Source organism: Bubalus kerabau, chromosome 10 (genome assembly GCF_029407905.1).
Source record: "Bubalus kerabau isolate K-KA32 ecotype Philippines breed swamp buffalo chromosome 10, PCC_UOA_SB_1v2, whole genome shotgun sequence".
Lineage (NCBI taxonomy): Eukaryota > Metazoa > Chordata > Mammalia > Artiodactyla > Bovidae > Bubalus > Bubalus kerabau.
The window spans coordinates 87,711,451-87,735,890 of NC_073633.1; the positions used below are offsets into that span (position 1 = coordinate 87,711,451).

At 38.6% G+C, this 24,440-nt stretch overlaps 1 protein-coding gene across 5 annotated transcripts in view; it reads left to right on the forward strand.

The window, feature by feature from the left end:
* Nucleotides 1–16,684, forward strand: part of PCNX1 (pecanex 1) — a 188,358-nt gene extending 171,674 nt beyond the window's left edge. For all 5 annotated transcript variants that reach the window (XM_055538492.1, XM_055538494.1, XM_055538493.1 and 2 more), the window contains 7 exons: nucleotides 183–333; nucleotides 5,350–5,580; nucleotides 6,473–6,747; nucleotides 8,012–8,217; nucleotides 10,463–10,905; nucleotides 11,320–11,460; nucleotides 11,639–16,684. In XM_055538492.1, the coding sequence (XP_055394467.1) occupies nucleotides 183–333; nucleotides 5,350–5,580; nucleotides 6,473–6,747; nucleotides 8,012–8,217; nucleotides 10,463–10,905; nucleotides 11,320–11,460; nucleotides 11,639–11,779 (1,588 nt within the window). In that variant the 3' untranslated portion in view covers nucleotides 11,780–16,684. The remainder of the gene's footprint in view (nucleotides 1–182; nucleotides 334–5,349; nucleotides 5,581–6,472; nucleotides 6,748–8,011; nucleotides 8,218–10,462; nucleotides 10,906–11,319; nucleotides 11,461–11,638) is intronic.
* The last annotated feature ends 7,756 nt before the right edge of the window (nucleotides 16,685–24,440 follow it).

The window sequence follows — 24,440 nt, forward strand, 5'->3', positions numbered from 1 at the left end:
CAAGGGTCCAGGGCAAATAGCCTTGACCCTTGTGATTTTGATTCAGGGGTACTGATATTAGTTCTTGACGTCTGTATCTTCAAAACACTCCCAGATGATTCTGATGCATAACCAGATGTTAGAATCAGTGTAATGGAAGACCTTTGTCAAAATATGTAAACTTTTATCTCCAATCTTAACAGTAATTTAGAGTCATTCCTCTATGGATTGCATGCCCTATTTAAGGGAGATTTCCGTATTTCTTCAATTCGGGACGAATGGATCTTTGCTGACATGGAACTCCTGAGGAAAGTAGTAGTCCCTGGAATTCGTATGTCCATTAAACTTCATCAGGTAAGAGGAGGGAATTTCTAACACATCACTGGTTTTAATGGTATTTCTTCACTTGACTCCCAAATTATGTTCCTTGGGATCCTTTTGAGAAATACTCTGATTTGAGACAAGAAAAACATAATTCTTGATAGGATATTAAATCTTAGAAGCCTGAACCTGTGTTTGTAACAGTGAATTTGAACAGTAATAGTAGAGAGTGACCTGGGCATGAACTTGAAGAAAAATACAGGCAGTGACAAATTGAAAATAAAAGCCGTGGGCCCCTGTAATGGTTGCTTTGACTTCAGGTGGTTGTAATTCATGCCTGTTCTCAGGTGATTGTAATTCATGCCTGTTCTTTGAGTAAATGTTAGTTGATCCCCAGTGCAATATAACAACATCTCAGGAGTCTTGCAAGTGTTGCTGTTATTTAACTATGAGCTTCATTTACCATGTTTTATAGAATAAATGATGGTTAGGACAGAATCAGCCTTAATTAAATAATTCTAGAAAGGCAATAAAATGAAAATGAGACTCTCAACTGCAAATCTAAAGCACTGGGCCCCTTTAAGAACATATTTTGAAATTAGGTGCTGGCGCTCGCTGCCCTTATCATTCCACATGACAGCTGTGATGAGGTTTGAGGATAAAGAGCTTGGCGGTGTTGATCAAATGCAGCTGCTGTGCTCGGATGTGGGTGTCTCTCAGTGCCAGATAAGAGGTGGACTACCCCGTAGATGAGTTTACCATGACCTAGTGGAATGAAATTAACACCCCATATTATTTAGGAGCATTACTAATAAAGACTACAGTATTTGAAAATTTCTGTGAAAAGAATACTGTTTGGGGATGATGGGGAAAAAAATATTTGGGATCAAGGAGAAGAAGGCGGCAGAGGATGAGATGGTTGGATAGCATGACCTGCTTAATAGCCATGAACTTGGGCAAACTCCAGGAGATAGCAAGGGACAGGGAGGCCTGGTGTGCTGCAGTCCATGGGGTCACAAAGAGTCAGACGCTACTTAGCGACTGAACAACAGCAACAGAATTGTCCATCATCAGACTGGCTTTAGAGTTTCAAGACAAAATTCAGTGTATTTTAAAGAAAAAGATAATGATTTCATATTAAAATGTTTTTAAAACTTAACAGTTTCTCAGAAGGTATTGTGTTTCTGCTACGTATGAAATACTCTTTTATGTAGCATAATTATCTAACAGCTCCTGACAGACATCTTTAACTCTAAACATCATGACAGGTATTTTATCTCCATCTGGCAGAGAGGAAACTGAGGCACAGACTCTCTGTATTTTCTCATCCCTGTCTCTCCCTACAAGTGCTCTTGCCTGGTGCTTCCAATCCATTTCCTTACATGTGTTTTTAGCTTGTGACAATGGTTCTCTACCTTATAATCCGGCCCAACACAGTTGAGTACAACGCACTGTCATTATTAGCCATGACTGAGAGCAACAATGACAGATTGGGAAGGGGTAAGGAGGTGGACATGGGAACCCGGGGCCATAGAGCGCTGAGGGAGGGGAGAAGATGAGAACACAGATGCAACCTGGAGAAGTTCTGTGATCCACATACACCTTGGAGAAGAGTGAGATTGACCTGTGAAGAAACAAGCAACAGCCATTCACCAAGCATTACTTTGACCAGACAGGGGGTTGCTGGTGAGAGACTCTCAGGCCAGGATAAGATAGATGTGTAAATAAGTACTGTTCATCTCCAAAGTTCATTTGTACTCATGAAAATCCACAAAAGGCTTCTATGTTAAAGTATTAGTACCCATGTATACTACTTGGCATGTGACCCAGCAAGTCCATTCCCACATATTTACCCAAGAGAATGAAAGTGTATGTCCACCCAAAGACTTACACACATGTGCTTAGCACTTCTAGTCCCAAGAGCCCAAAGCTGCAGATAACTCCAGTGTTCATCAACAGATAGAATATTACTTAGCAGTAAATATAAATGATCTACTGTTAGATGCCACAGGAAGAATGAATATCAAATATTATACAGAATAAGGGAAGCCAGGCGTAAAAAGAGTGCATATTGTATTATTTTATTTAGGTAAAATTTAAAACAGGCCAAACTAATTGTAGTGACAGAAAGCAGATCAGTGGTTGCTTGGGATGTAGGGATTGAATGCCAGAGGGCAGGAAGGAACTTTGAAATGACAGAAATAGTCTATATTTAGATTGTAGCAGTGGTTAACACGGGCTTACACATTTGTCAAAGTGCGTCTGACTGTACTCTTAAAATGGGTGCAATTTATTATGTGTAAATTATACCTCAACTGATTGTTTTTTAAAAAGATTCTGTTTCCAGAGAGCTAAACCGATTGTTTTTTAAAAAGATTCTGTTTCTGGAGAGCTAAATACGTAAAATTTCTGTTAACCTTTGTTTCAGACACAGTCTCTGATAGGGTGCTTTTCAATTTTTAATTCTGCAATCTGTTATATGTTTTTACTTTAGAAATTAAAACTGTTATCTGTGTAGTATTTAATTTTACAGTGTTCTGTAATGTATCAGTGTTCTCATCCACATAATCACCCACAGCCCAGAGATTTATTTTACTCACAGTTTTGTAGCTGAAGATTAGCCAAAACTCAGGGAAATTAAGTAAATCACCCTTTTCATGTGTTCTCTCTTGTCCTCTAATCATTTTGTAAAACAGCTTACTTCCTTATTTTTTTTTTTCTCACTAGTCTCTTTAAGGGAGTTTACACGGTTGTTAGAGCTAAAATACACCAATTAAAGTCTAGCTTGGTTTACAAGAGATATATAATGAAAATCTTAACAACCTGTGATCTCCTTGAGGACAGTGATAGCGTCTTAGTAATCTTTATATCCTCATTGCTTAGTACTTGGCAGCCAGTGAATGTTACATGAGTTGCATTGTTTTCAACAAATAGTATTTCCTGTGTATCACCTCATAACTTCTCAAGTGTATTTCTAAAATGCTTCTGAAAACCTTTCCTAGAATTGGAAACATTATCTCTTTTTTTATTTATTTGAAAACTAATGGAAAACAATGAAAAGTAAACATCTCCCAAGAGTAAGCGTCTTCTGTCATCCTGTACCATCATACAATACTCTAAGAAGCAGTCACTGTCAATAATTGGATGCCTATCTTTTCTGCTTTCCCCAAGTTCATTCAGACATTTTCAACTATATTTATACATATTTTCCTTTTTAAAAATGTAATCATGCTGTGTAAATTGATCTGGGTCAAACTCTTTTCCCAGTTAGTATAATGTGGACACTTTTCTAAGTCAGCACCTGTAGAGGCATTTCACTTTTTTTTTTAATGACTCTGTAGTTTTCCAGAGTGTAATTTTTACTCTGTTTATTCAGCTCTTTCTCTATTCATGGACATTCTACTTGTTTCAAATATTTATCAGTAAAACACTGCTGAATGATATACATAGAAGTTTACATATTCATTCAACCATTTTAAGCCCAATGAAAATAAATACTTGGACAGGATTGAACATTCTCCACTTTTGGCATGGCTAATGATTTCAGACTTTGTGTCCATTTTACTGAGAATGTGTTTATTGCTTGTCTCTGCACTTTTATTTTCTATTCAAATAATTGTACAAATACTACTAATCTAAGGATGTCATTTCTTCCCTAAGTGAATATCTTGCTGAAAGAGAGCATCTTACGTCAGAATGAAAAAATACTCAAAAAGCGTATTCAAGTTCTGGCACTACAATCATATACTAATTTTCTAAACCTCGTTGTTCAGCCATTAAGTCATGTCAGACTCTTTGTGACCCCATGGACTGCAGGCTTCTCTGTCCTTCACTATTCCTGGAGTTTGCTCAAAGTCATGTCCATTGAGTCAGTTATGTCATCCAACCATCTCATCCTCCATCGCCCCCTTCTCCTCCTGCCTTCAATCTTTCCCAGCTTAAGCCTCTTTGAGGTTCAGTTTCCAAATTTGTAAAATGCTGGCATTATCTGCTCAACCTACTTGACAAGATTGTTTTAAGATCTTTAGGTGAGATCATGTATTGGAGAACTTTGTACACTATGTACCCACATGTACATGAAGACTTCCGTTATCCTCATGTTGGTGACCCTCCCGACCTGGAGGTGCATCCTTGGGGATATCTCCTTCTTGCTCTCACTGTCTCACCTCCTGATAGCACACACTCCAGTCAGCTGGCCTGAGCACAAATGAGTTACTTTACCTGGGTGTAAAAATGCATCAGCCTCTTAACTATAAATATGAAGGCAGCTAATATAGTATTTGTGTTTCCTTAATAACATACCATTTCAGAAATTCCAAATTGTGCTATGATTATTGGGGTTTATATCCTGTATCCCCTGTTAATTTGGGGGTTCCTGAATGGGAAGTGTTAATACATTTCATACACTCCATTGTTTCATCCAGACTATCTGCCACACAGTCTTGCATGTGGTAGATATTAAATAACAACCTGCCAAGTAAATGAGTAGTTGCTAAGATCAAGAAGACCTAGCTTCTCTAGGACTTAGGACCCTTAATTGTCCTCAGAGCTCATAGTTTTGAGCCTTATCTTAACTAGATGAGAGGCAGGATAAAAATTGTATATTGTTATCATCCTAGAGATGAGACTTTAAGTGAAAAACACCTAGTTAAACATAGTTTCAAGACCTTTTATGTAGCTTTAAAGATGAGATAATCCTTTAACAGGAAAAAAAAATGAAGATATGCAAACCAAATTGAGGTAAACAAAATATATATAAATTGGAAATAAAAATGGTTTAGCTAATAAAACTTAGAGGACAGGTAGGGTTGAATTGAGGAATTTGCAGAAGTAGTAGAGCAGTAATTAGCTAATTCCTAACCTGGATAAATTTAAGAATCAATCATTTACCTCTGCTAATACAAACACATGCTGGTAATGAAATACATAAGCCAGTTTTTAAGACTTATAATTTAGTAACTAATTTAGTTTTACAGAGGCTTTCATTGTCTTGGAAGTCATTCTCTAATTTTCCTAGAAATACAGGTCTATCTTTATCGCTGTATATAGGACCATTTCACTTCTCCAGATGAATATGATGACCCCAGTGTGCTCTACGAAGCCATTGTATCCCACGAGAAGAACCTCGTCATCGCCCACGAAGGGGATCCTGCGTGGCGGAGTGCTGTGCTCGCCAACTCGCCCTCCCTGCTCGCTCTGCGGCACGTCATGGACGATGGCACTAACGAGTACAAGATCATCATGCTCAACAGACGCTACCTGAGCTTCAGGGTCATTAAAGTAAGGTTTGGAGGCACTTGTCTGCCTCTGAAAACAGTGAAACTTAGAGAACCTTATCCAGACTTAAAAAGTCATGAAATTCTTTCACAGAAAACAGAAACATACAACCGCACTACATTGAGTTTATTGTTGATGAGCACTTAATAATTTATGTTGTCAGTAATGTACTCTGTCTTCTGAAGTCTTCTCATGTGCCGGAAAGCCTTAAAGCCTTTCTTTATTTCTGTTTTGGCAGTCTCTTGCCTGTTATATGTACTGTTTGGGCAGCATCTCTTCTGAAAATGTCAGCCCTATATTGCTAATATGATTGATTCCTAGGTTGCAAAATAATACTATAATTTGTACTTGATGGTGATCAGTAGCTCACTGTAAATGGTTCGCTCTGCCCTTTTTTTGGTTGGTTTGTTTTGTCGTTTTTTTAAACATCTCAAGACTGTAGGAGGCATAATCTCTGAAATTTTATTTTGATAGTTTGAAATGTTTTACTTGCTTCTTCATTGAATAAACCCACCCACCGCCCCCCCCGCCATGAAATCACAAATATCCTTTCAACTCTAAATACTTGTTACCTCTCATTTCTGTCAGAAATACCTGTTATCTCAGTTACAGCATTCAGTGCTTCACCAGTTTAGAAAACTAAATAGTCTACATTTTACTTGGTATTTTTACAAGACAGCAAAGGGAAGAGCTCTGTACGTGCTTATTATTTAACAACCTAATGACGGTGGGAAATGGTTAAGTCCCATTCAGATCTGACCTACTTATATTTGTTTCCTGCTTTTCACAGCTGGTTATTGTAATGTCTTTCATATCCCTCCCATTGCTGCTCTTCTATTTATATAAATTTTATTCTTAGTCCCTTAACCTACTTCCTGTGTGTTCTGATTTTCAGGTGAATAAGGAGTGTGTCCGAGGCCTTTGGGCAGGGCAGCAGCAGGAGCTTGTTTTCCTGCGTAACCGTAATCCAGAGAGAGGTAGCATCCAGAATGCCAAGCAAGCCCTGAGAAACATGATAAACTCATCCTGTGATCAGCCTATTGGCTACCCGATCTTTGTCTCACCCCTGACAACTTCTTACTCTGACAGCCATGAGCAGCTTAAAGAAATTCTTGGGGGACCCATCAGCTTGGGAAATATCAGAAACTTCATCGTGTCAACCTGGCACAGGTGAGCCGTGGGGCTGCCTTTCCCGGCAGTGGTGTCCTGACCCGCCTAATCTACGCCTTGTGCGTTAGTGTCACCTGGGAAGCTTTAGAAAAAACATAGCTGGCATGGTACAACAACAACTTGTTACAGCTGAGCTTTAGGAAGTAGAATCTGAGCATGTGTATCTTTAAACTCTTATTAAATAAATCTAATGCACAACTCTGGTCAGGAGCCACTGCTCTAGCGTTTAGTAGAATCTTGAATAATTCCCTCTCTTTAATTTTTTTAAACTCTATTGCAGCATACTGTTGCTATTAGAATGTGTGGGTCAACAAACAGGGCAAACTAGAGAAAAAGCAAAGAAACTTGGGCAAGTTGATTTCATTCTTTTTGAGTTCCGTTTGAGCAGTAGGGGGAGCACGCTATCCATGTTGAAGCTCTTCCTTGTGCATTGCAGAGATAACTGCTGCCATTTGAACAAGTAGCACTCAAGTCTCAAATCTATAATGTCCTCAAGTATGCACATGAATTATTTCCTCTGCCTTTTGTCTAGTAAATTATGATGGGTGGTAAAGAAAAATTGCAGATCAAGGGTTGTTCAGATCTTTAAATATCAGAACTTAAGAAAAACAGGATTAGAGCAATTAACTCTAAAACAGGTACTTTAAAATTCTTCCAGCATTAAAGTAAAATTTCACCATTTTAACATCAACCCCTATTCAAACAGGAGGAAGAACACAAACCAGGATAGTGTTCAAAGAAGTTTTGTCTTAAAAAATAGGTGTTATGTTGAAATTGCCTTGTTTGCTCAGGACTGAGTGGTTTAATGGGGTGCAGGATTTTCAGTGCCAAACTGAAACAGTTTAAACTTTACACTTTAAAAAAGAAGAAGAAAAATTATTACAGCAGCTCTCTTCAGTTTGCTACAGCATAAATTAGATTTAATTTAAATCAATTATGTTTTCGTGGGTTGTATACAGTGGCAAGAATTCTATTTCCAGCTGAGATCTTAATGGAACAAATTGTTAGGTGCAGTTCTTCATTATGGTGTAGGAAAGGTGATAGAGTATATAAAACTGGTCAGTTAAGAATGGAGTCAGTGAATTTAAGAAGGCAATATGAAAACATAAAAGAGTTTTTTGCTTCCTGATGTTGATTGCTCCATGAAGACTTTCAGAGGTGAACATCAGTAGCATTAAATGTTTAGAATAGCTAGAAAAAGGAAGAAATACCTATCTTGAAGTGACCTCGGGATAGTGCCTCCTACCCTGGTGTTTGTTCCTAGGTTAAGGAAAGGTTGTGGAGCCGGATGTAACAGCGGTGGCAATATCGAAGATTCTGATACTGGAGGTGGACCCTCCAGCACCAGTAACAGTGCGACAGCGGCCAGCGATCCCCACAGCAGTGCATCCCAAGGAAGCACTGGAAACCCAGGCCAGGCGCCCGGAGCAGGACTTCACCCGCCTGTCACATCCTACCCTCCAACCCTAGGTAATCTGAACCAAAATTATGTGTGGGATGTCAGTCCCTCAGCTGCGGGGTTTAGGTGGTATGTGTGTATAAAGAGGATGACACATGTCCTACTCGGAAATATGTAAGCAGAATGTTTTGTTTGATTCCCAGTGGGCCATTATCCTACCTGTCTGTATTAATCATCTTATGTATATAAATATATAATACTTAAAAATAGCCTTTCTTTGGAAGTACCATTTTTAAAGGCTAATCATACATAACTAATATAATTTATGTAACTTCTCTCCTATTGAACAATGATTTGATTTCTTCTGAGTATTATAACTTTGTATATAAATCTTTATATTATAATCTCTTATTCTTTTCTTGGGCTGGAAACTTGAAAAATGAAATCAAATCAAAGTTTATGAAGATATTTAAGACTCATAATATAAAATGCCAAAATTCTTTCTAGACTTCCTTTTTTAAACCAGTTGGTACTCTGACCAGTCATACATAGGAATGTCCAGCTTTAAGTATCATTGTTCCCAGCTCTGCTCCCTGCTCTCTCAGAGAGACAGGAGAAGGGGGGTGGTCTTTAGCTCCATCGTTTTAATTTGCTTTGCTGTAATACCTGTGGTTGGAAACTTTTGAGTTTATCATCTCTTCTTTCTGAAGTCATATTAAGTCTCTTGCCCTTTTTTCTATTTGGTTATTTTTTTCTTACTTATCTTTAAGATTTTTTTAAATTAATTTATTTTTGTCTGCACTGGATCTTTGTTGCTGCGTGTGAGCTTTCTCTAGTTGTGGCAAGTTGCAGTGCACCAGCTTTGCGTTGTTGTGGCTCCTCTTGTTGCAGAGCAGAGCTCTAGGGAGTGTGGGCTCCGTAGTTGTGACTCAAGGGCTTAGTTGTTCCAGGCAGGTGTGATCTTCCTTGACCGGGGATCAAACCCTTGTTCCCTGCAGTGGTAGGAGGATTCTTAAGCACTGGGCCACTAGGAAAGTCCGTATCTTTTTCCTATTTATATTTGTATATTCTGGATTGAGCTTTTTGTCAGTTTTCTGTACCAAAGATAGCTCTTCCCATTCTGTATCTTGGTTCTCTCTCCTCTTCCTATGAAGAGTGGGCTTGTCTTTTTTTAATGAGAAGTTCTTAATTTTTGTATAGAGCAATTTACTAATCTTTCCCTTTATGATTAACACTTTTTGTATCCTATTTAAGAAAATTTTCCTTATCCCAAAGGAAGGTATTCTTTTACTAATTTGCCTTTTACGTGAGAGCCATAATCCTACCTGGTATGCAAGCCAGATTACATCCATTCCCAGATGGTGGTTGGTTATCAGCACTGTCCTTTTCCCCACTGTTGAACATGGATCAGATTAAATTTTAAACCATTTACTTCAATTTAAAAAAAGGTAACAGCACTGAAATTGTTGAGACTCTAAATAGGTGTGTGATCAACATTTTGTTTGTTCTTCTTTACCTTCTGAGTGAAAACCTAAAACCGCCAGTGTGCTACTTTAAATGTACCTTCTACTCTTAACATTGATTAGCTCTTTTTAATTTTCAGATAAAAAGCACATGTAATTATTTTTCAGTATAATTAACACTAATTTTCTAATAATCTTCACATCACTCTTCACAAATCTGAAGAATTCTGTCAAGTCATTAGAAAAAAGGACACAGAAGAACCTGCTATTCAGTATCATTGGTCATATTCAGTAGTGATCCCTGATACACATGCGTACTGCAGTGATGCCTCTCTGCTCTTCTGTAGGTAGTATAACTTGTCACTGCAGTAGATGGAAAGGGCATTAATACTCGACTTTGAGAAATAGTAGTTACGGAGCTTACCACATAATAGATCCTTAATAAATATTTCTCACTGTCTCATTTCCATGAACTATTTCATCTCTGATGTATTAAAGAGGTACTCGTGTTATTCTGAAATATTTGAGTGAATGAAATTTTAGGATTTATCTCAACCCTAAATCCCGCTATTTCCTGTAGATTACCTAATTGTGTTTTTCATATGGCCCAGAATTTGGATTTTAAAAAGCTTCAGCAAATGGAAATTATACAAACCACATGAGAAAAAAGATCTCAGATGTTTATTTCTTTTCGATAACTTTAAAATTTTCAGGTATAAATGTTAAATTCAGTAAATTGATCAGCTAATTTATGGTGAGAGGCTTAAGGGAGAAAGTCCTAGAAACTACAAAAGAAGCAACTGTGCTTGCATCAGTCCAATCAGAGTGAGCGCTGCCGTCTCTCCCTCCCCAGGCACCAGCCACAGCTCTCAGTCCGTGCAGTCCGGCCTGGTCCGGCAGTCCCCCGCCCGGGCCTCCGTAGCCAGCCAGTCCTCTTACTGCTACAGCAGCCGACACTCATCTCTCCGGATGTCCACCACGGGATTTGTGCCTTGTCGGCGCTCCTCCACCAGCCAGATATCGCTTCGCAACTTGCCGTCATCCATCCAGTCCCGCCTCTCTATGGTGAACCAGATGGAACCCTCCAGTCAGAGCGGCCCAGCCTGTGTGCCGCACGGCTTGCCTTCCTCCAGCAGCTCCAGCCAAAGCATCCCCGCCTGCAAGCATCACACCCTCGTGGGCTTTCTCGGGACAGACGGCGGCCAGAGTTGTGCCGCTGACGTGCAGCCCGGCAGCACCTCAAGCCCTGCCAATAACTCCCATGCCAAAAAGGGGGAGGTGATTTACAGAGTCCAAGTGAGTAAGCCCAGCGTTCTTCTTCTACTGTTTCTCCTTCCCGGTTTTGATTTCTTGTGTTTTGAGTGAAGGACTCCTGTGAAAACACACCTTATACTACTTAGTCTGAAGGAAAAACATTTGTGAATGTTGCAAAAAAAGTTTCTGCCAATGTAAAAACTGAAAGCAAGCAGTTTTTCACTGGTGATATTTGTTCTGTCTTCAGCCATGGTTACGTGGCCATGGCAGTAAGGTCTCTCGGGAGGCTAAAAGGAACTCACATGGCTGTTTAGGGTGTTTTTTTTATTACATTATAGGCAGTGGAGAATGTGGACACAAATTGTACTGTGAAAGAAATTTTGTTTGGAACTATGTAATTATTCATCTTCAAGGAAATAATGAATTGGAAATGATTCATATTTATTTACAATGTAGATTGTGGATCCCGGTCAAATTCTGGATGGGATCAACCTGTCAAAAAGGAAAGAGCTGCAGTGGCCTGATGAGGGTATTCGGTTAAAAGCTGGGAGGAACAGCTGGAAGGACTGGAGTCCTCAGGAGGGCATGGAAGGCCATGTAAGTTCTTCTGAAGCTGGTGCCCTGACTTTTTGTAGCCTGTATGCATGTTTTTAGCTGATTTATGTACTTATGGTTAGTTATCAAACTGAATTACTGCCTCTAATCGTAAGGGTAGAGTCTGTGAGTGTATTCAAGGTCTCTGCCACTAACTGCTTGTTTTGCTCTGAATCATCAGGTGATTCACCGATGGGTGCCTTGCAGCAGAGATCCAGGTACTAGATCCCACATCGACAAAACAGTACTTCTGGTCCAGATTGAAGATAAATATGTGACTGTCATTGAAACTGGGGTACTAGAACTTGGGGCTGAAGTGTGAGCCAGTGTTTTATAACTTCATTTCTTTTCCCTCAAAATTCCAAGATGTTGGGGGGAAAAAAAAAAAAAGAGGAGAGAGCAGAAGATGCCTGCAGTTATCACTTTGATCCTGTAGGAGAGACTTGAACATAGAGTGGGCTAGGTTAAGCACCTCTCCTTCGCCCTGACTCCCATCACTGTCTCCATCCCCAAATAAAGCTGAAATATTTTTTTAAGTTAGCTGCTGAGAAAACATTTTGCATGAAGGATAAAGTTCTGTTAAAATACATCCTTAAAAGTTTTTCCCTGTGCATTGCCTATGCTTTAAATCAACAAATTCTTGATTTCTAAACTACAATCTCATATTTTTCTAATTTCTTTGCCAAAAATAATTGCCATGTTTTGTCATAAAACATGAAATCCATTTACCTTGATTTTTAAAAACAAGTGTAGAAACCTTCAGTTTGACACATAGCAGTATAAAAGTTTAATGTACAGTGAAAGAGACTATGAACAGACATAGATTTATCTTATTCCTTGAGCGCTAAAAACTTTAATGAAAAAAACTGCACTAATTTTTTACAATGCACTAAAGTCTGAGATTTCTCAGAACATTTATTTATATATAAAAATAAAATAACATTATTTAAATTGCCTTTGGGATAAACCCCTTCCCTTTCCTTATAAACACACGTAGCAGGAACAGTGCTGCTCACTCTTCTTTAGTAGTCTGTACTTCATGCCAGTCCACCAGTTGTTTCCTTTCAAGTGAATACTCCATCTCAAGATACATGTGGCTTCATCGCTGGTGTTTCCCAAAGCCAGTAGTCAGTGACTTGGTCCCGTGAACACTCCTGCCAGCTTCCGTGTCCACACTTCAGATGGGCTCCAGCACCAGGAGCACCCCGGCCGCCCTGCTTCTCCCACCTGAGCAAGTTCTGTTGGGGTCAGTTCTGGGAAGAAAAATGCTTTTGCTTTTCAAAGAAGAAGATGAAACGTCCAGGAATTTAAAGAAAGGATTGATTGCCTTTTAAGAGTTCTTAGCTCTTAAAGTCATTCACATGCAGTTCAGTCAATCAAGTAAAGCTTTTTCAAACAGAATTATCCAAATGGTGCCGTTCTTATCGTTATATCCCACTTTAATAACTTTGCCTTTTCTTTTCCTCCTCTCCTTGTTCTGTGACTTGAATTTTATTTCCAGTGATTTATAGTGTGTAGCTGTAATTTGGAATATTTATATCTGTGATGAAATTGACTTAACTCATATGTTGTCTCATAACTTACATTTTATTGGTTTTTTTTTTTTTAATGTATGTATTCAGGGAAATATATAACTCAAATTTACAGTTGGTCTAGGTGGGAACTGCAGTTTAGATTTCAACATATGGCACTTTTTAAATCCTTCAGAAATTTTTTCACATTTTGTGTGACACTCCAAAGAAGACTGTACATGTGAGCATTTAGGAGCAGCCATCTTCCTGCCCCCGTGAATGAAAAGTAAAAAGAAGCAGGTGAAGTTAATTTCAGTCATACATTTTATTTAATCTGTTATATCCAGAGTATTCCAACTTCAGCATTGGGACTGGCCGTATTTCAGGTACTTGCTGGCCACATGTGCTTAGTGGCTACTCCGTTGAGCAGTGTGGGTTTGAAGTTATCTTTCTGAGACAGAAGGAGATCTGGGTAATTCTAGTGTAGATCTTGCAGTACAGTATGACACTTCAGTAGAAGGAATGAAAACTAAGGAAGTAAACAGCTAATATGTACCATCTGATTGCATTTTCACTCCAAAACCTTTTTTTTTTCCTTTTTCCAGTTTAAAATTTTTGTGGTTATTCAGGAGCCAGTGTGCCTCGTGTTGATGTTTCCAGGCTTCACACACTGCAAAACTTACTGTTGAGAAACTTTTCGTCAAATAATTTATTAAACCTTTATACAAAGGTACCCTGTTTCTCAAAACAAATTGAATTTTGTTATCTTTTAGTACTTGTATTAATTAGGAATACTAAAAGGAGCCCTGTTCTTATTTTTTAAGTCTAAAACTTATAGTCTTTTTAAAATCATAATACTTTTCTAATAATTGCATTTGGGGAAGTATTGATAATTTAAGGAAGGATTCATGTCTTAATACTTTGACCTAAACTATAATAGAGAAATATACACACTTTCAGTAATTAAATTGATTATACATGTCTTATTTAACTCTGTCCCATGCGCCCTTAGAGGGTAGTGAGCTATTCATTTAGATTCCCTGCACAGCGTTTTTCATTAGTATCGACATCTGAGACTCCAATACATACTCATTGGCATCTTTAGTTCAGTTGCCAAAACTTTGAGAGTTCCTTAATTTGAAAGTAAAGATATGTAATTAAAACACTTACAGCCTTTTTCATTGTTTTAAATAGTTTTATTGATAGCTTTCTGGGTTTTTTTCTTGTTTGATTTTTATTTAGAGTTCTGGAGTAAGTTATCAATGGTTAGCTTTTTTGTTTTTTGGTTACTCTTATTTAGTGGTAAAAATCATTTTATAACTCAAGTTTTTGGTTAATCTTCCAGTTTATAACTTGGTGTAAGCCCTCTTTTTACACCATTTTTCAATACTTGATAAAATTTTATATGTTGACTTTTTTCTAAAGAGCTATAATTTTTCCAGAAGTCTAGATTAATATGTTGATATTTAAGCGGTCTGAGAGTGTGGGTAGTGAGGCTCTATATTTTTAAGATGATAAAAGATTAATTACCTTTCAGGAAATTAGTGAACAGACTTCATCAGTGTTTTGCCTTCTTTGAGTTTCCATTACTGGGAGATTAACTTCCATTATATTTGAAGTATTTTTCTTAATATTTCAAGTATATCTGAGATACTTCCACTAATCCTTGAAATAGAATTAGTCAGACAAGATTTCTCTCTTGAGCGAAATATGGAAAATTACTCTGTGTACCAGATGTCAGGCAGTGAAAATATAAGCTTTAACGTCAGCTCATTAAAAAGATGTATTTTTCTTCCTGGGCTGGTTTACTTTTCCTTCTCATATCAAAATATAAAAAACCAGCCTCACATTTAAGCAAGGGTAGCTTAGCCTTAATGAATTCCGCTTTGCCTCTGAGCAGCAGCCCTGGGCCCCTGCTTAGGAATTCTTCATTTGGTCGATCGCTGCACTGAGTCATGTTCATCCAGAGCTGAGCCTTTTAAACTTATGATTTGCCCCAAGGCTAAAATTATCATTTTATCTTAGTTAACTCGCAAAAATCTTTCTTCATAAATATATGACTTGAGAAAAAGATAGCAATAGTGTTGCATGAGAATTATTTGAATTTGTTTACTAGCTACAAAATTATAAGTTGCTGCCCACAATGTGAATTACTTTTGTGTTTATTTTCATCACTTTTTCATGAATATGGACAAAACCTCACCCCCTTTTTTTTTTTAATTTCTCAGTATTCCTTCTTGTTCTTTTCTGTAGTACATTATAATCACATAAAATTACTTTGCTTGGACACAGACCCAGTCAATTTTTGACTTTTGTTAGCATACCTTGTTCAGATGAGGTGTAAAACATCCATTGTTGTTCTAGAGGTTTTTCCTGTAATTCCAAAATATATGAAGAGAACAGTGTCGTTGAAGAAGATGATAGTTGGAACCCATGACTTTGAATTTTGTTTTGGTCTACGTGGAAGTTGAGTTTTATTAATCTGGAAAAAGAGGAAAATTAGACATTATGATGTATTTGTGCAGCATAAACATTAATATTATGTTGGATATGTATAGTTTTTTTTAATAAGGTATTAAAAAACTAGCCTCTCTTTTCTTCACTTCTCTTATTTAAAAAAAAAAAAAAATCTGGTTGATATATACCTAGGCGTTTTCTTTTATTTAGGTGAGAACTGTGATTGGAAAAGAAGTTCATTATTATACAAGTAGATCTGATAGGTATGTGAGTTGAAGTATTAATTTTGCTTGAAACAGAGGTGTATTTTCTGCTTTGAATCACCTCACCCAAGTCATCTTGTCAAGAATCACGTGTGATAAGAATTTGTCTCTATTGCCTGTCAGCCACGTGTTCTTTCTGAATTAGAGAAAACAAGTTCTATTTGTGAGCTGAACTTCCTTATGTACTGTTTTATGGAAGCAGCATAACATTCTTTGGGGCACCAGAGCTCATTGTCCTCACAAGGTTACATGACCGCTCTGTTCTAAGACACACCTATTTTATAGAGTTATACCTTTTTTTCCTGTGCCTCAGCTCTGTACCTGAGAATTTATGATTCAGTGGAGCAGGAAGAAAGGTCACCTAAGATTGTGATAAGGATGAATTCCTGCAGGTTATTTGCACAGAATGGGGCGATACCTTGAAATTTAAAGCAGAGAAGTAGTGGAAAACTGAGATGGCTGCTCCAGATGACTCTTGGGTTTAGTGTAATTGTAGTATAACAAGATTTTTTATATATGAAGCTTGATTCTACAACCAAAATAATAGAAATGGGAGAATTGTGTCTGCTTATGCTTTTTTTTTTAAAGCTTACTATAATTTAACTAAAAATAAATTGTAAAAAATGATTACCTTAACATTATACAAGTCTGGCAATGAGCTCTGCATGAGGAAATGGAAGGAAGAATATGAAAATGATTCCAGGAAAGTAGGTGGGAGGAAGGAGAATGGGTTTCCCTTTTCTGATCATGGGCTCTGGAAGTATTCATTGCCTCTACCAGCATTCAGTATAAACCAGAGATATGTACTTCTGTATGTCTGTGAGCGTGTGTGTGCGTGTGTGTCTGAGTGTTATTCTGAACAGCTTGTAAATACTGTAGTTGTTTAAAATGGAAACTAAAAGCTGAGATTGTTTTTTCTTTGCAAATATATTGCATCAAATATACAGTATTGACAGTGGATAAAACACTGAGGAAATAAATTTTTTTTCATTTTGCCTTCTGTCCATTTTTGTCAAATTAAGAAAATTAAGAGTTTACCATATTGAGCTCTGCCTAGCATATTTTTAAAACATGTACTTGGTTCTGCAGATAATCATTTTAAACAGATGCTTAGGCTTGCTAACATGGGATTCAGCCTATAATAGAAATTATCTATTTCACAATACAAGGATATCTTTTCACACTTGGCAGAAAGGTTGTAGTTTACATTTTATGAACGTATCTGAATGTGTCTTGTTAATGATATTAGATGGAACATGTAGGATGAGGGATGAAGATGTGTGCATATTCACTATGCTAAACTAGAGTACAGTACAGAAAATGGCCATACAGATTATGGTCGTCAGAGTCTGTCAAATGCTACATGAGGGTGTGTACTAATTTTATGTGTAATACTTAAAGAAAGTGCAAGCTGACTTACAATGATAATAGATAGACTCTTGACAGAGTCACTTATTAAGCCTTTAGTGAGTCTCTTTAAGTAACAGCCCAAACTGGCAGGGTGCAGGTGATGTCCTTTGGCATCAAAGCCCCAAACAGTTTGCTCTCTTTCTGCCCAGGATCACAGTGACTCACCTGGAGATGTAATGGCAGTTAGTCTTAGGACAGTATTTTTATCTAATGACAGGAAGCATGCTAGTTAAATGAAACACATCTTCAAAGAAAGGAATTTTCTGTGTGTGTAATCTACATTAATCTTAGACCCAGAGTTTCAAAGGGGAGTTGACCTGAAATCTGGATCCCCTACACCTCTTCGTTGTTAACCTCTTAAAGTGCAGCTTACTTAGGGTTTTGTTGGGTTTTTTTTTTCCTCTCCTAAAGAATTCAAATATGTTTTGCTGGCCTGTAGCCAATGAATCTCACCATGTAGGTGCATTTTCCTCTGGAGAAGGAAAAAAGCACCTTGTGAAGTAGGGACATGACCAAAGATGGCTTTTAGGGTATTCACTCAGTACTTACTATGCAAAACATTTGTTTGATTCCCCTCTTCTCCCATTCATATGTGTTTATTAAAACTAAATATTCTTGAACTTCATACTTAGAAAAATGTAATTTTTTCTACAAGAGAATCCCTAGGTTGCTCTGTAATTTTCTTAGGACATCTGTTAATAGCAAGTGGCTAACTATTTTGGGGGGCTCTGAAATCACTGCAGATGGTGACTGCAGCCATGAAATTAAAAGACGCTTACTCCTTGGAAGGAAAGTTATGACCAACCTAGACAGTATATTAAAAAGCAGAGACATTACTTTGCCAACAAAGGTCCATCTAGTCAAGGCTATGGTTTTTCCAGTAGTCATGTATGGATGTGAGAGTTGGACTATAAAGAAAGCTGAGCGCTTAAGAATTGATGCTTTTGAACTGTGGTGTTGGAGAAGACTCTTGAGAGTCCCTTGGACTGCAAGGAGATCCGACCAGTCCATCCTAAAGGAGATCAGTCCTGAGTGTTCATTGGAAGGACTGATGTTGAAGCTGAAACTTCAGTCCTTTGGCCACCTGATTAGAAGAGCTGACTCATTTGAAAAGACCCTGATGCTGGGAGGGATTGAGGGCAGGAGGAGAAGGGGACGACAGAGGATGAGATGGTTGGATTGCATCACCATCTCAATGGACATGAGTTTGGGTGAACTCCAGGAGTTGGTGATGGGCAGGGAGGCCTGGCGTGCTGCAGTCCATGGGGTCGCAAGGAATCGGACATGACTGAGTGACTGAACTGAATAAGAGATGAATCTGTCTTGCCTGAAAGCGTTTTTAAGAAACCATTCAGTTTCAGTGCCCAGTAACCTGTGCTGAAAGGGAAAGGTCATCTTTTAGTCCAGGGTTCCTTTTTGCTGCCAGGGATGCTGTATGAATACACAATAACTGGACACCTGTAAGGATACTCCAGGTTAGTGCCATCCTGAAGCACAAGCATCCTGACTTGTTTTTATCAGACAGTCAACATCCCAGGACAGCACTGAATTTAATCAGATACCAAACAGTGCCTCTGTGCTTTTAATACTGTTAATGGGTTTGCTCTCACATATCCCCCAGCACTGCTCAGTTGTGTACCAGTTAGTAATACAGTATGTCCTGGTAGGGACTCGGCAGTGAGCACAAATGGCTTATGTGAGGTGTACCTTTCTTTAGACACAATGCAGATTGGTCTCCGTTATAAATGTAGAGGTGACTCCTTTTGTACAATTACATTATAAAACTAAATAGTTCTAAAATATTTACTTAAGAAGCCTACGTAGCAAGAAAGAAAACAACCCAATTCAAAGTTCCCGAAACAGGAAATTAGTTTACTAGAAAATGAAAGGTAATCTGGGCTTTTAGGATTGATTAATTCATGTTACTCCGTCTCTGTATATCTGTAATTTTCTTAACTCTGCCTTCATATGTATGCTGGCTTTCTTTTCAGACTGGAACTAAGTGTCTATTTCTGGACCTCATTCCATACATACTATCATTCAGAAAAAAATACTTCCCATTACCTCCCTTAAGTGGGAAAATCTCCCAAGCCTTAGCATGTGTCTCCTTGCATCTCATTAATGTACGAATGTAAGAGTTGATCTATGCAAGGTTCTTGACCTGCCCCTGTGTCCTGATTTTCTGAACCAGTCACCGACAAGAACAGTCACCATGACTGGCTCAGGCAAATCAGAGAGTCCAGAACCCGGACTCTACTCCACTAACAGCACGGCTGCTACTACAGTGTGTGCAGAGGAGTTGGCCAGAGGGTCTGCAACAGGGCTGCACATAGCTTTTCAGAACTAGCTTTTCAGAACTTGAGTATTGTTTTCAGGAAACCAATTCAGGCCACCTTTGAAATAAAGTGTTTCTTTCAGGATGCCTCTGTAGCAGACGTAGAATAAAAAGTCAGCAGGAACTGAGGTGGATTAGGTCCAAATGTTTGCTCTGTTTTTCCTCAGGGATTTCCTTACATCTCATCATGCTTCTGCTTTTCTCCATGTAAATTATTTCCTTCCTTGTTGGGGAAAAAAATAGTAAACACCTAGGCATAGAATGATCTTTAGAGAAAGTTTTTAATGATGGATTCAGTTTCTAAAGGACTACTCAGATTTCCTTTTTTTTTTTTTTTTTTTTATTTGGGACTGGATCCCATCATCTTAGTTTTTTGAATGTTGAGTTTTAAGCCAGTTTTCACTCTTTCACCCTCATCAGAGGCTTTTTAGTTTCTCTTCGCTTTCTGCCATAAGAGTGGTATCATCTGTATATCTAAGGTTGTTGATATTTCTCCTGGCAATCTTGATTCCAGTTTGTGATTCATTTAGCCCAGCATTTTGCGTGATATACTCTGCCTATAAGTTAAATAAACAAGGTGACAATATTTAGCCTTGTCATATTCCTTTCCCAATTTTGAACCAGTCATTTGTTCCATGTAAAGTTCTAACTGTTGCTTCTTGACCTGCATACAGGTTTCTCAGGAGATAGGTAAGGTGGTCTGGTATTCCCATCTCTTTTAAGAATTTTCCACAGTTTGTTGTGATCTACACAGTCAAAGGCTTTAGCATAGTCAGTGAAGCAGGAATAGATGTTTTGTTTGGAATTCCCTTGCTTTTTCTATGATCCAGTGGATGTTAGCTTGTACATCTAGAAGTTCTCAGTTCACATATTGTTGAAGCCTAGCTTGAAGGATTTTGAGCATAAACTTACCAGTACGTGAAATGAGTGCAATTGTATGGTAGTTTGTATATTCTTTGGCAGTACCCTTTTTTGGGGTTGGAATGAAAACTCACGTTTTCCAGTCCCGTGGCCACTGCTGAGTTTCACAAATTTGCTGACATATTGAGTGCAGCACTGTAACAGCACTATCTTTTAGGATTTTAAATATCTCAGCTGGAATTGCATCACCTCTCCTAGCCTTGTTTGTAGTAATGCTTCCTAAGACGCACTTGACTTCACACTCCAGGATGTCTGGCTCTAGGTGAGTGACCACACCACCATAGTTATCTGGGTCATTAAGACTTTTTTTGTATAGTTCTTCTGTGTAGTCTTCCCACCTCTTTTTAATCTGCTTCTGTTAGATCCTTACTGTTTCTGTCATTTATCCTGCTCATCCGTGCATGAAATTTGTTCTTCAGTTGCCAGGTCGTGTCAGACTCTTCCCGATCCCATGGACTGCAGCATGCAGGCTTCCCTGTCCCTCACCATCTCCCAGAGTTTGCCCAAGTTCATGTCCTTTGAATCAGTGATGCCATCCAATCATCTCAACCTCTGTCACCCTCTTCTCCTACCTTCAGTATTTTCCAGCATCAGGGTCTTTTCCAGTGAGTCAACTCTTTGCATGAGGTGGCCAAAGTATTGGAGCTTCAGCATTATTTCTAGGAAGAGTATTCAGGGCTGATTTCCTTTAAGACTGGTTTGATCTCCTTGTTGTCCAAGGGACTCTCAAGAGTCTTCTCCAGCATCACAGCTTGAAATCATCAATTCTTCGAGTTCTGCCTTCTTTATTGTCCAGCTCTCACATTCATACATGACTCCTGGAAAGACCATAGCCTTGAACATACGGACCTTCGTTGGCAAAGGTATGTCTTTGCTTTTTAACACACGGTCCAGGTTTGTCCTAGTTTTCCTTCCAAGAAGCAGTCATCTTCAAATTTCATGACTGCAGTGAACCATCCACAGTGATTTTAGATCCCAAGAAGAGGAAACCTATCATTGCTTCCACCTTTTCCCCTTTGCCATGAAGTGTTGGGACCAGATGCCATGATCTGAGTTTTAAGCTTGCTTCTTCACTCTCCTCCTTCACCCTCAACAAGATTCCTCTTCGCTTTCTTCCATATCTGAGGTGGTTGATATTTCTCCCAGCCATCTTGATTCCAGCCCAGCATTTTGTATGATGTACTCTGCATACAAGTTAAATAAACAAGGTGACAGTAAACAGCCTTGTTGTACTCTTTTCTCAATCCTGAATGAGTCGGTTTTTCCATACAGGGTTCTAACTTTTGCTTCTTGACCCGCATACCAGTTTCTCAGGAGGCAGGTAAGATGGTCTGGTATTCCCATTTCTTTAAGAGTTTTCCACAGTTTGTTATGATCCACATAGTCAAAGTCTTTAGTGTAGTCAATGAAACAGAAGTATATGTTTTATGGAGTTCCCTTGCTTTCTCTATGATCCAGAGAATGTCGGCAATTTGATCTCTGCTTCCTCTGCCTTTTCTAAACCCAGCCTGAACATCTGGAAGTTTTCAGTTCACATAATGCTGAAGCCTAGCTTGAGGATTTTGAACATAACTAGCACGGGAGATGAGTGCAGTTGTCCTGTGGTTTGAACATTCTGTAGTACTGCCCTTGTTGGAAATTGGGATGAAGATTGACCTTTTCCAGTCCTGTGGCCACTGCTATGTTTTCCAAATTTGCTGGCATATTGAGTGCAACACTTTTAATTGCATCATATTTTAGGATTTGAAATACCTCTGCTGGAGTTACATCACTTCCACTAGCTTTATTGCATGAAATGTTCCCTTGATATATCCAGTTTTTTTGGAGAGAACTCTATAGTTTTTCCCATTCTAGTGTTTCCTCAGCTTCTTTGCACTGTTCATCTCTCCTTGCTATTCTCTGGAACTCTGGAACTCAGCATTTGTTTGGATGTATCTTTCCCTTTCTTCCTTGCTTTTTGCTTCTCTTCTCTGCTGCATTATGTGTAAAGCCTCCTCAGACAACCACTTTGCCTTTTTGCATTTCTTTTTCTTTGGGATGGTTTTGGTCACTGACTCTTGTACAGTGGTACAAACTTCCGTCCATAGTTTTTCAGGCATTCTGTCTACCAGATCTAATCCCTTGAATCTATTCATCACCACCACTGTATAATCATAATATAGGTTATATCTGAATGGCCTAGTGGTTTTCACTACTTTCTTCAATTTAAGCCTGAATTTTGCAATAAGGAGCTGATGATCTGAGCCACAGTCAACTCCAGGTCTTGTTTTTGCTGACTATAGAGCTTCTCCATCCTCAGCTGCAAAGAATATAATCAGTCTGATTTCAGTACTGACCATCTGGTGATGTCCATGTATAATCTCTTAAGTTGCTGGAAGAGGGTGTTTGCTATGACCAGTGTGTTCTCTTGACAAAATGCTGTTAGATTTTGCCCTGCTTCATTTTGTACTCCCAAGGCCAAACTTTCCTGTTACCCCAGGTATCTCTTGACTTCCTACTTTTGCATTCCGGCCCCGTATGTTGAAAAAGACATCTGATGTTAGTCCTAAAAGGTCTTGTAGGTTTTCATAGAACCATTCAAGTTCAGTTTCTTTGACATCAGTGATTGGGGCATACACTTGGATTACTGTGATGTTGAATGGTTTGACTTGGAAAAAACTGAGATCATTCTGTCATTTTTGAGATTGCACCCAAGTACTGCATTTCAGAATCTCATTGACTACGAAGGCTACTCCATTCCTTCTAAGGGATTCTTGCCCACAGTAATAGGTATAATGATCATGTAAATTAAATGCACCCATTCCTGTCCATTTTAGTTTACTGATTCCTAAAATGTTTATATTCACTCTTGCCATCTCCTTGACCACTTGCAATTTACCTTGATTCACGGACCTAACATTCCAGATTCCTAGGCAATATTGTTCTTTATAACACTGGACTTTACTTTCACCAGCAGACACATTCACAACTGAGTGTTATTTCCGCTTTGGCCCAGCCACTTCATTCTTTCTGATTGTTGTTCAGTTGCTCAGTCATGTCCAACTCTTTTTGACCCCATGGACTGCAGCATGCCAAGCTTCCTTGTCCTCCACCATCTCCTGGAGCCTACTCAAACTCATGTCCATTGAGTCGGTGATGCCATCCAACCATCTCATCCTCTCTCGTCCCCTTCTCCTCCCACCTTCAGTCTTTCCCAGCATCAGGGTCTTTTCCAATGAGTCAACTCTTCGCATCAAGTGGCCAAAGTATTGGAGCTTCAGCCCCAGCCCCAGTCCTTCCAATGAATATTCAGGACTGATTTCCTTTAGGATTGACTGGTTGGATCTCCTTGCAATCCAAGGACTCTCTCCACTTTTCCCCAGTAGTATATTGGACACCTTCTGACCTGAGGGGCTCATCTTCCTGTGTCATATCTTTTTGCCTTTTCATACTGTTCATGGGCTTTTCATAGCAAGAATGCTGAGGTGGTTTGCCATTTCCTCTTCAGTGAATCACCTATTTTCAGAACTCTCCACTGACCCGTCTGTCTTCGGTGGCCCTACACTGCATGGCTTATAGCTTCGTTGAGTTACTCAAGCCCCTTCACCACGACAAGGCTGTGATCCACGAAGGGGGTTTTGACATACTATGACATTTTTAAAAATTTGAATCCCCCTACCCCCCACCAAAGAACTTTTCTTTCTGTAAAAAATACTACTTATTACATTAGAACTTAAAGCAGCAAATACGGACATTATTTCTAAATGAATTAATAAACTCATTACATGTTAACACATTTTTATTTAAAATGGTGCTTTCAAATTTTAAAAATTGAATAAAACGTGAACTGTCTGCTTCTACGTACAGTGTGTTGTATCGCATTATTTTGACTGAAGTATATGAAGAAAATCTGACTTCTTACATATATGTAGCTGAAAAAGAGGAGTATTTGAATAGCCTTTTCAGATAATTGTTAATATTTTGTTTCAGTGCTTCACTAAAATGTGTTAAGTGGTAATTTCTTGAAGGTTAATCTCTTCTGAGCCAAGTGAGATGAGTGTTTAGATAAATAAAGTGGTTTATCATCTGACAACCATCCAGTCCAGA